Source organism: Montipora foliosa, chromosome 6 (assembly GCF_036669935.1).
Source record: "Montipora foliosa isolate CH-2021 chromosome 6, ASM3666993v2, whole genome shotgun sequence".
Classification (NCBI taxonomy): Eukaryota; Metazoa; Cnidaria; class Anthozoa; order Scleractinia; family Acroporidae; genus Montipora; species Montipora foliosa.
Genome location: NC_090874.1, coordinates 5,435,520 through 5,448,019, shown reverse-complemented (window position 1 = coordinate 5,448,019; position 12,500 = coordinate 5,435,520). Strand labels below are relative to the sequence as shown.

At 39.7% G+C, this 12,500-nt stretch overlaps 1 protein-coding gene across 1 annotated transcript in view; it reads left to right on the top strand.

Moving 5' to 3' along the window:
* The window catches only part of LOC138006442 (kinesin heavy chain-like), a 29,184-nt gene that overhangs the window by 14,757 nt on the left and 1,927 nt on the right, over positions 1 to 12,500 (top strand). Inside the window, exons 15-22 of the mRNA XM_068852771.1 lie at positions 1,516 to 1,567; positions 4,069 to 4,196; positions 5,701 to 6,976; positions 8,741 to 8,815; positions 9,946 to 10,145; positions 10,687 to 10,750; positions 11,468 to 11,552; positions 12,364 to 12,500. The exon at positions 12,364 to 12,500 is cut by the window's right edge and continues 1,927 nt beyond it. Of these exons, the coding sequence (XP_068708872.1) occupies positions 1,516 to 1,567; positions 4,069 to 4,196; positions 5,701 to 6,976; positions 8,741 to 8,815; positions 9,946 to 10,145; positions 10,687 to 10,750; positions 11,468 to 11,552; positions 12,364 to 12,500 (2,017 nt within the window). The remainder of the gene's footprint in view (positions 1 to 1,515; positions 1,568 to 4,068; positions 4,197 to 5,700; positions 6,977 to 8,740; positions 8,816 to 9,945; positions 10,146 to 10,686; positions 10,751 to 11,467; positions 11,553 to 12,363) is intronic.

The window sequence follows — 12,500 nt, the reverse complement described above, 5'->3', positions numbered from 1 at the left end:
TATTTAACTTGGTTAAAGAGGTGGTGAGGCCATGTTCTCTTCAATTAATTCATGGCACGGTGTTTTGTTTCATTTTTTCTTGACTGTTTCCATAGCTAGTCTAACGTTGTTAGAATGGGAAGTCCATTTCAGTTATTTCTTTTTGAATGAAAACTTATTTAGACTATGAAGTCTTCGTACTTGGACTAGCTTTCAAAACGAGGCTGAAGGAAATCGACGTTTTTGTAAGAAAGGCTATGATATCGTTATTGATGTGATTTCTCCGGTTCATGGCGCCAAATAATTGGCTGAAATTCCTGGCCCTCTTTCTTCTATCAATAACATAGCAGACTTAACATCACAGACTAGTTTTTGTAAGATGAGGAAAAACTGATTCTTGTCTCTCGAGTATGATGCTTTGTTGGCATTTTTTTCCTGAACAGCAGAATACCATAAAGCATTTCTTTTCCATCTGTCACCTGAACGTATAGTGTTTTCCCAAAACGGACCTTCTTAATTGACCATATTCATAAATGGTGGTCAATTTATAATTCTTTTGTCAAAGTGCAAATTAGCCTACCAAGTCTCGACACCATACAGTGAATTGAAAACGATTCTTGCTCTAAAATGAGGTTTGGAAGGCCAATTTGCACTTGGAGAAAAGAATAATAAATTGACCGCCATTTATGAATAAGGTATATGGGGAAATTTATCCTGTTCTTGGTGGGAAATACCAATTCACAGTTAGTTACTCACCCACGTGGTCAAGGCAAACATCAAAATTACCATAAGGCTCGACAAAATATTAAAACTCCAACTGCAAAGCACTTTCTCGTTACAATACGTTCCTCTGGATATAAATGCGTTGCTTAGCACGTTCTTTTCATGAATGCCAGTTAGCCTCTGTGGGTTTCATTGTCTCGCGACAAACCTGAGGTAATTCTGAGTACATTTTTGCTTTCATTTGCAGTGTATCGAGGATATTTGTGGGTAAAAATACAGACTGTGGACTCTTCTCTTCTGTTCTTTAATTATGTTAACTTATTTGTCATCATTGTGTGTTGTGCTTGTAAATTCAGTGTTAAAAGAGAAAGAAAATTATAATTATGGAACGTGGTTAGAAATCGTTGTCTGCGACGGTCTGGACCCTATTTTTAAGAATACGTATATTGATGTATTTTATTTTTTATCCTATTTCCTCGTCTCTTCAAGGTTTCTTAAAGGCGACTTTTTAGAAAACGGGCCGGACATTCTCACTCAAAGAACGTTTTACGATTTGCAAGTATAATTTGAGAATTGTATTTATGTCGCTCTGTCGGAAGGAACCATCAGCCACAAATTTCAGATAAATGATCTTATTGTTGCAAATATTGTGTTTTATTATTCTCCGTTCAATTTTTGGTTTGTGGTTTTGCTGTAAGACAACGCAATGCAATAAGATGCGAAGTTTGGATTTATACCGAGGAGCCGGAATATACAAGTTTATGAAATGCACTGATAGAAATCTTAGACTGTCTTGTTTTCATTTGTATAAAGGTTGATTACATGAAGTTATCGGAAGATTTAAGACGGAGGATCGAGATTCAAGGTATGATCTTGGCGCAGTTTTCTTAATTAAAATTTTTTTTTATAGAATTGAACTGTAGTTAAAAAGAACACCCATTTCGAAAAAAACACTGAATATTTAAGGAATTGTCGACTTAACGCAGTACTTCGCCTCTTCGAATTCATTTCCACGGAACTGGGTCTTGACGGAATGCTCAAGTTTGCCGAGTAGACTGAAAAAGGGGGCTTAGATTAAAATGTTTTATGATTGTAAGTCCACTCAACTCGAATTTAAACCCTTTCCAAGATGAATCTAATCACTTCGTTTCGGTTTCGTTACCACATTTCTCTCTCAATTAAAATAAATTCTCTCTGGAAAATGTAAACTGAGATTACGATTTCGAATCTTAATAAATTTCGAACACACGTTTTTCCCTCGTTGTTCGGTCAACAACATATTGTAACGGCTGCTAATTGCGAACTAAAGTTTGTCAGTATACCTTTCAAGATTAATTAATAAATAATTTGCCATTGGCTTGGGAGGAAAGCCACATGCTTAAAAAAAATATTTTAATTTACGTTTTGAGTCTTACTGTTGCCGATAAATTTCTGTTTTCGAATACTTTTTCCTTTGTTTACGTCGCGTGGCGAGTTCCCTAGATGTTTTACAAAACTCAGATATTTTGCTCTAGTACGCGTGCCGAAAGGCTTTGGCACGGAGATTGCGGGTGTTACTCGAACTCGATTTCTTCACGTGTGGAACCTTGAAAGTGAACATGTATGCCCCCGTGATTCTTATCTTTTGCAACCATAGTCTGATCAAACGGTGAACGACCACGTAAATTCGAATTGCGCGGCTGATTTCATCACAGTTTGTATTGCTTATGAACGGTTCATTTCGCCTTTTTTGTAGGGTTAAATGTTCCTTTTAGTAAGCTGCTCAATTTTTGTGCTTTATTCATTTTCGTCTTGGTAAGGAGGGCACCTATGCAGTTATCGTTTTCTAAACACATCTCAGAGTCATTTGCATGTGTTTGCTAAGTCCTACATGCACTTTTAAATCAAGCCCTCGGAGGTTTAACCAGCTTGTTAGTAACCAACACTGACAATATCGTCTTCACGTTGTCCTCAGCTTTATCAGCCTCACACAAAGTGTTTCTTGCATATTGATGAATCCACACCTGCAGGCGATTTCCGTAAACAAAACGCGTTTTTGTTCCGGCTTATATATTTTTTCGTGCTTGTAGAGGTTCTTCATCCGTCATTGCCTTTATTTTCTTTTTCATTTTTACGTCAGCCGCTGCAGCTTTCTTTTATCGTGGGAAAAAATAAATAACATGCAGAGTTTCTGTAGAGCCAGCCGTAAAAACAAGAAGGAAAAAAGAAAGCGACAAGACAAAAAACTTTATATTGAATGTCGCAAAGTTTCGCTTTCAAGCAGGAAAATAATTTTCATCATGCAATAAATGATATGACTGCCATGATTTCGTAATTGTCGTGGAGCTCAGCCAATCAGAACTACTAGTACTCTTCCTGAAACTTGCGCCACTTTTCTCAGATGTAGGCTAATCGACTTAAGATCGCTCGTGAAAGTGCGTCTTCCCAAGTGCGCTGTCGTTCAAATGTCAAATCAAATCTTTATGGGCGATGCCTTCACTTATGGAATCGACGCAAAAATACTATTTGCAAAAAAACAAATCAAAAATCAAAGCTAAAAAGAAAGAGAGAAAGAAAACTATTTCCTCCCTGGAGTTTTTCCATCAAGAAGCGCATGCGCTCAATTTTCGAAAAATGTAACCACTAACTTGCAGTTGCTTCAAATTGTCAGCGCTATCTTCCAGTGCAGTTCAGCTGGCGTCTATCGGTGCTTCTCATTGGTCGTGTGAAATTCTGTTTTCTGATTGGCTAGTTTGTTGTTTTGGTTTTTATGAAGCAGGTGGTTGATGAAGGGAAACAATGAAGTCATTTACGAACGATATCAAGACTTGTGGTTCCAGGGAAACAGAATTGAACTGAGCCAATAAGACAACGGGGGGAACATTTGTCAACAAACCCCTACGTTTCATAGAGAAAGTCTAAATTTACCGAGCGGTGGTAATATGCGTCAGTGAAGAGAACTTCAAAAATTAATCTTTTTTGTTGAATAATTCTGGTTCAATCACAATGGTTTTTCGTTCCCCTATGTCAGAGGAATCTTACAATGGAGGCAATTTGACAAATTGAAACGGATGGTTCATAGACAAATGACCTGTGGAAAGTGAACGATTGTATAGCCGCAGTCACCACTGGCTCGAAGAACAAGCCTTCTCAGTTTTCTCAAGATTTTGGGACCCATGCTCACATAGGCTGTCGACAGGAAAATGAATTTAATCGAAAAACTGCTTCGAAAATCTCCGCGAAACGGAGGTGCGAACGAATTTTGTTTCACGGGAGATCGCCTTGAATATTTAATTTAACCAGCTGAAACATGTCTCGGCTCCTGGCATGTTTTTTTTTTCTCGAAAATCTTCCCTGATCTTTTATATTGTGTTTATATTGTTTCAGAACTGGAGATAAAATCACAGAAGGAGAATTTTGAAAAGGAAAGCGATGTTATCAAGTCGAATGCGGAGTTGAAACTTGCTGAAATACAAGCACTTCTTGAGGCTGAGCGCGAACGTTACAAGACCGAGGTAAAACAATAGTATGTTTTCACGAAATGTGTATTGTGATTACTCTCGAAAAGAATGAGGAAAATGCATCTGTTTTCGATATTCTTAGAGTTTTAATTTCCTTTTCCAGCCTAATCCAAAAGCGATTTGTCGCGCCGCTCGAATCTCTTGCCGAGTGGGCCAGAACTGTCATTCATGCTTTCAGCTTCTCAACGAAGCCGCAAATGAGCATATTGTTTTATAGTGATTTGTTTAATGGTCGGAAGAGAACTTTGAAAAGTGGAAATTTACCAACTTTAGGGCGCCGTAAACAGGCACTTGAATTTTGCAATTGTTGTTTTCCCCATGGAGAAACATAACGATCCGATGTCAGTATAGGCCAACAACATTCTTTCATAAAATGTTCAAATCACTGGATTCTCCTCCACAACAAGATTCTTCAGTGCTCCAAAAGAAAAGGAAAGGAAAAATACAGCTTAAGAATATTTAGAAATATCGATAATAAAACTGGGATCCGGCAAATCCCTTATATTGTTCGATCGAATTTTCCGATTCACTTTACAGTTCCTACATAACACTGTGTTCGATCTCTCTTACCAACATGAAATTAGATTTCCGCTAATATATGTTGAGTTAATTGTTGTTGTAATTACAAATACTGCGTCCAAACTGTAAACTGGGAGGGCACGAAAGATTTTTCATTCGGCGTCACCACGGTTACTTTGTCTATATTAACTGAGCGTTTCTTCAGTTATCTTCGTCCCATTTTTCTATCTATGAGCGTTTAGCTCGCGAAATGAACGCTGTCTATATCTTTGTTTGTAAAGATGAAAGCTCAATATTTTAATATCAACGATGTTTCAACTAAAGGGCAGTGCGTGAAAATTATCGCAACTAATCAGTTTCACGACATTTCAATAGTTTTATTTTCGGAGCTCATGTTAGTTCTTTTCTTGTCGTTTGTGTTTCTAAATTTTCTACGGATACATCAACACGGCAAAAAAAATATATATTGCTTAACAATAACGAGGTATTATAAGTATTGATAGTAATATAATATATAGCAAAATAAGACGTAATTAAACTTTTTCATTGGAACCTTGAAAAAATCTGCAGTGCAATGAACGATATTATTTAGCCTATTTACAGTAAAATAAACGGGAAAATCTCTACATACAGGGACATTTAACAAAAAATGTTTCTCACTGAAGGCTAAAGAGAATAGTACTACTGAAGCTAGCCTTATTACGCCCGAGTTGATCAATCTCTTAAAAAGCGCTATTTACCAATGATTCAAGCAAAATTTGTCTCCGAATGCCTTATAATTTTATTACAATCAAGGTTCCACTGTACTGTGGAGAGGAGTTCTGGAGTTAAAATTACACGGAAACTCAAGCAATATCAATAAAATTCGGGGCAAATGGCGACTATTTCAGACAGTTCGTTTACCCTCCTATCTCTCAACAAATTAAAGGAAACTTCTTCGAGGTGATTTGATTCCCGATATCGTCTTCTTTGTTGTCAGATTAAAAGCCTTGAAAAAGAGAAGGAGAGCATAGAGAAAGAGCTCTTTGACGAGAGAAGCCAGAGACGGGTTATCGAAGGAATGCACCATGCTTCTTTAGAGGCAGCTGTGCTGGTAGAACGTCAACGACTCTTGAACAGCGAAGGACGCGAAAAGTCGAGGCTGCAAAACGCGCTCGATGAAGAAAAAAGACGCTCATTGGTAATAGAGCAACGCGTGAAAGAGGAATACGAAAGGGCGCTCGCGGATGAACAGAGACGAACGGAGATGGTAAAGCAACTCGAACAGGAAAGACTTGAGAAAACTCTCGAGGACGAGAAACAGAGACTCAGTGAGCTAGAACAGCGACTGCAAAAGTCCGAGTCTCCGAGCCACGAACGCTACACGCAAACTTCATCAATGTTGGACGACACGGAGTTTCCTCGCATGCCTCCTGGGACAAACCAGACTGAAACCCTGTATAACGTTTTACTCGCCGAGATCATGTCGCTTCAACTTCTGTATCAAATGCAAGACCTATCACAGGCCTGTAGCGTTGATAATCCGCAGTCGCGCGACAGCGGCTGCGCAGACTACGAGGATGACGTCATCCATTGCGTAAGCTCAAACGTCTTAGAAAAAGGGGGATTGTTGTTGAACAATTTACGTGGGCGACAGCGAGGGGAAAGTCGGTTTTCTCTAACGAGCACCGACTCTTTGCGAGAGTTGTATTTCCTTCAGTTTCCTCAATCCCCGAGGCTTTCTCGCGATTCACGAAAACCTGGGTCAGTGCCGATCATTCTAGCGAAGAGCTCGTTAGCCGAGTTGAGGTGTGATTCAAAGAAGACTTTTTCGTCAACAGACTCTGTCGAGGTCAAAGGGCATAACGAGGCATCGAGCTCTAGCATGGAGTCCTTCCTGGAGGACGAACCTCTGAGCCCTCGCTGCCGAAATCGACCCAGCGACAGTGGCTGCAGCAGTCAGCACAGTGACTATGATCACTCGTCAAAGGAAGTGGGCCAAGGCCAGCTAAGTGATTGCGTTGGACGTACACGGGCCAACACTTACCCTATCAAGCGGTGTAACACCAGCGTATGCGTACCATTAGCGGAAGAAGAGGATGAGGATTTGGAGTTTTTCAGTGAATGTGCCGAACCTGATGAGATTCAATCGGTAAAGAACAAAGTCGTCCACTTGGAAAATGACTTGTGCCGCTTGAAAACCGAACTGGATTCCGAGACCATCAACTTCTTCTCCGAGGTGTTTGGTGTTGGAGTGCCTTTTGTCCGAGAAGGAGGTGCGTTTTTCATTAGTTAAGCTTAGTTCCCACTGGCGACATAAGGATCATAAGCATAATCATAATCATAAACATAAACATAAGCTTCTTATGTTCTAGTGGGAACGGCCGCTGTAAAAACGTAAAGCTTTTCCTCGAAGCTGGCCGCCATCTTGAAAATGAACCGACCCGAAAGTACTAGTCCTAGACTTTAATTGGCCAAAACACAATGACCCCGTTGCGTCATTATGTTTCTCATTAAGTCGCTATGATTTTCGCGTTCCCATTGCAAAGAAAAGCGACATAGTCATAGTCAAAGCCATAATCATAATCATAAGAAAATGGTCGATCATTTTCTTATGATTATCATGATTATGCTGATCATAAGGGCGCCTATGATTATGTTTCTGGACGTTCCCACTAAGACATAAGCGACATAATAGCGTTATGTTCGTGCTTATGATTAAGATTATGATCGTTATGTCGCTTCTGGGAACTAGGCTTTAATAACACTGTTTTGTTTTTTAGTTGACAGTCAAATGGAACTTTTTTTTTTGTAATTTGTTTATTTTTCACACCCTTAGTCACCATCTGCTCTTTTCACATGACGAGGTTACACGTGAGTGAAAACCACGAATTAATTGTCAATTTGGACTTAGCTCGCGTTTTTCCTCGAATTGGCGTTGGCTACATGTGCCTACCTCTTTTATTGTGAGTGGACAAAATGGTTAGTTTGGTGTTTGGTTCTTGTTTCCAGATCCCATGTTTCTCTTAGCCCGTGTGGCCTTCGCAGGAGAAAAGGAAGGGCTCTGGAGACATAGGAAATTCAATGTTTTTCATTGGCTAGCTTGAGAACAATAAAATCTTCAGTCGGAAGTAAATTGGCCGATGTGGCGCGAACCCGTTGGGTAAAATGATTAGAGTGTCTTTGTTCAAGAACTACGATATTACTTATTGCTTCTTGCTGTTCGACGGGAAAGGACACATTCTCTAAGTTGAAGTCCCTAAATAATTCTTATAGAGAATCTTCGAATATAATGTTTCTGAGCGCCGCCATGTTTAGTACTATTGACGACTCATACATGAACTTCGGAAGTCCTAGAATCTGGGACCGCAAATCTTGTCTCCAGAGCCCTTCGTTTTCTCGTGCCGAAGGCCCCACCGACTAACAGAAACGATAGTATCTGGAACGAGAATGTGGTTGACGATATATTGAAGTAAAAATCGTTGAGTATTGTACGCTGAGGCTGCTTTCGAGATTCAAATCTCGCATAATCACAAGAAACTATAAAAAGACTGCGGCTTTGCATACCCGAAAGGCATGCTCATGGAACAACAATTACACGTTACAACCATTTTGAGTCCTGATGGACCGAAAACGTTTTGCAAACCCCTGAACTCGCTCCCAAACACATCAACTAGTGGCTTGGGGTACCAACTCTATTGTCTTTGACCGGCATGGACACCGAGTGACAAAGGTCCATTAGAACTGAGTTATTGCGCATGACATTAATGGTGGAGCCCACAGACCAGTGGGACACTGTCCATGTAGAACCTAGATAAACGACCTAGTTCCCAGGAGTTCTTGTAACTCAATGGGTACAGCATCCAACCGAGGTTACGGACGGCGCTGGTTTGTATCGTCGGCTAGGACTCAGATTTCCTTGTTTGGTCATATCTCGTTAAGTCAACCAAGAGTCTATTTCTGGGCTTACATGACGTCACCATGACCACAGAAGCTAAAGAATACGATGATCACCTAGTTTCCCTTTGGTTCTTCTTCAGAGTTGTCAAGTGTCATGAGACGTTTATTTGAGGGCGTGAAAGAGAAGCTGCTCAACAGATTATGTGCCAACGATGGTGAGTAAAGGAATGCTTGGATTAGTGGTTGTATCGTGTAGAAAATGGAAATGTTAAAGGGAACCTCCACTCTTACTACAGAATAAGTTTAAACCGAAGAAAATTATGTTAACAAACAAATTTGTTCGAAAGATGTTTTTAAAACAGTGTTTATATCAAGAAAATTGAATTTTAAAATCGCATAATTTCACTTTCAAATTTCGCGGGCGCAGCCATCTTGAATACTTGTGACGTGTTACGGTTGCCCTGTTGTTCTGAAACAAAGAGCTTTTGTCTAATAACAATAGGGCAACCGTAACACGTCACAATTATTCAAGGTGGCGGCGCCCGGGAAATTCGAAAACAAAACTAGGCGATTCTAAAACTTATTTATTTCGGATACAAACACTTTCTTTGAAAATACTTTAGACTGACTTGTCTGTACGGTTATTTCCTGTGATTTAAAGTTATTTTTTTGTTGAAGTGGAGGTTTCCTTTAAGGCAGCATCATATAACTTATTGACAGTGATTAAGACAAACAGAGAGACCAAGGCACAATTGAGAGCAAAGTGACACTCCAGTATAGTGTCACCCTCCATAAGTAACTGCGTCATTATCGGGGGAAGCTACGTGATAAAGGCGCTGAGTATGAGGTTCAAATACCTCTGAGAAGTTTTGCCGGTGGTGCTGATCTCGACCCCATTGTGCGGCGGATTCCCCGCTTAAGTTATCCGTTTTTACGCTCCAAGCCTTTCATTCAGTCATGCTAATAAATATGTTGTTGCTATACGTGAATTTATTAATTGACTTTGGTAGAGTTTGTATTTGTCAATCCCTTACAGTTCTTTTGATTTCTTGTTGTGTTGAGATATCACTGAGCGATTTGATTCAAGCAGTTTCTTTACACCATTGAAAATCTGCATGCGACAGCTTTGTCATTCCGTTGCTATCAAAGAGTCCATAATTTGCCTGCATCAACAAAAGGCTGATACTCCACATGTTCCATATTATCAATACTATTATTGACTAGGTGATGGCTCGTGTGACTTTTTTTCGCTTGAACACTTACAAATTACAATATGGGTCTCGGCATAAATTCATTTATTTCTTTGTTTTGAAATTTAGTTTCGTTTCGTTTTTGAATGTTTTAGACCAAAGCAAAGTTACAGCTGAAGAAGACAGGCAAGATCTAGACCTTACTCCACCCTTACTGGAGGAAGCAGTGAACCTGTTACTGGTGAACAAGACAGTAATGAGCTGTATTCTTGTGTTACAAAACAGAAGAGACGCAGAGAAGATCCAGGAATCGACCGGGGCTGAGTTACCTACTGTAATTCGTGCGCCCTTGAAGGTGTGTCACTTCACCGCGTAGAAATGGATTCGAGTTTTCTTTTTTGCTTTGTTGTACTGGCTTCAGCATTTTTGTTTGCAGAGTCCGCGATTCTGTTGATCAGTACCGAATCTGATTGGCTTCAGTATTTTAGCAGGAATCGGTTAGATAAACATATCACTAATCTCGCACTGTTTGCTTGTAAATCACCGCTCCGCTATTTGAATCAGTTCGTTAGACCATAATGAGATGTAAGGCATTCGCGTGTCAGTTAACAGACTCTTCTCTTTATTTTTGAAATCATATTTCGATAGCTTGTCTTGTGTTTAGTGGCTCTGTAAGCTTTTCGATATTATACGTTTATGCGTGTTTCTGTAACTTAGGATATTAGTCTGGGGACGCTCTTCGTTGACGTTACTCGGAGAATGGAAATTTAGGACTCAAATATCAAGGGCACAATCGCCCTGCGGACGTTACTAGCTCTCTTTTTGGCCGGTTTCTGCGGGAAAAGCTTCCTTGCTGTGCACTCAGAATTTTTTACGCTACTTCTGCATTCATGTAGGTTGACCGTGCAGTCCAAACAGACTCTGAACCCGTGCGATCTCTGAGACGACGAATAAGGAAAGGTAAACAATAAATGTATAGAGGACATTATAATTTATTACATGGCCCGAGCACAGATGCAAAATTTCTCTTTGAGCGTTGAAAAATATTTCACGAGTGAGGGCAGCAAACGAGTGAAAATATTTTTTTAACACAAGAAGAGAATTTCATATCACCAAGCGGTCATGTAATGTTCTGAAGACTAAATAAACCGTACCAATGAAATACCAAACTATTGCACTTTAATATTCTCTTTAGTCCTAACATAGAACTACGGTGCAATTTATTATGTAACCATAGCAATCGTGGTCTTCACGTGTGACGATGATATGTTTTCGCGCGTGAACTCATGCACCCAGTGTGCACCTGGTATTTTATTGGCATTTATTAAAAAAAAAAAAAAACTGTTCATTTCTTTCTGTTCACGCGCTTACATGATGTGCATGTTGTGAAAAATAACTATTACATTGAGTATAATGATCGTCAATCGTAACACAAAAAGACGTGAGTAATTATTTCAAAAGTGATGATCAGTTTATATTGATCGAAAAAATTCCTTTTGATTTCGAGAAAATAACTGTTTGCTTTGGATTTAAGAAGGTATTAGATATTTCAACGGTCCCGTTAATTTCTTTTGAAGAGTTAGGCGGAAAAAAAGCAACACATTTCCTGAAAGAACTTGAGAAAACGTACAGAAAAACGTTGTGGAGACCTAATTATTGTATCGTTTGTTCTCCTAGATGCTGCAGTAGTAACCGATTCTCCAGCAAAGATTCAAGTCAGCAACAAGGAATGCCAAACGAGTGCACAAGAAATTTCTTGCGGGTAAGTTCACGCACGTTAAGGGAGCCAATTGTTGTCTTTTTCAACTCATTACAATCTTGAAGAACCGACAAAGAGTGATTTGTGCGCGAATAATTCTCTGACTTATGAAATGTTGGGAAAACGTTGCAAGTCTCCTGGTCCCAATAACTGTACAGCTGGGTAACCCTTCGTTTAATTTTCCACAAACAGCTACCCCTGCGTAAGATGATTTTTATAGCCGGTTGATTTTTTATGCCGGGGAGCAGGGAAAACCGAAGCATCTGGAACAAAAACAGAGAGTACGGAACCAATAAACTCAAACCAAAGTTTGGTGTCGAGTACGGGAATCCATCCCGAGCCAAGATGGTGGAAGCCGATTGCTTTAACCACTGACTCCCAGCATTGATCAGTACGTAAATTCACCTCTCAATTTCAATATACTATGAGGCAGACAAGTATTCAGAATGATGATTATTATCAGCTTGAGGGGATCATCCTGATGTAGTACCAAATTCTCATGACCAGGCAACGAAGAAATCTATGGAGGTGGTTAGGAGAATTAACTTTTATATCATGTGAGTCAAAGGGTTAACAACTGTGCCAACCCTGCTACATGTACTCGAAACTAAATATTTTTGTTGAACTTAGTCAGATATTCGACTTTTTGTCGAGGTTTCGTTCGGTGCAAAAAAGATAAAAAAGGAAATCAACAAATAACAACAAAGAAAAAGGAATACGAATCTTTCATTTTCCGGTAGGAATATAACATCTGCCCGTTTCTGCCCGATAAGAAGCGCAAAATTTGACAATCCCGTCATCTTTTATTCAACAGATCAGCAGAAGGGTCTTCTCCTGATGAAGATTTCCATTACACAGAGCCTCTTCTAGATCCTTGGGTACGCCGAAAATCGCAGTGTAGCCTACAACGAATTCTTGATCATGACGGCAGTGTTCCCTTGATGTCACGTG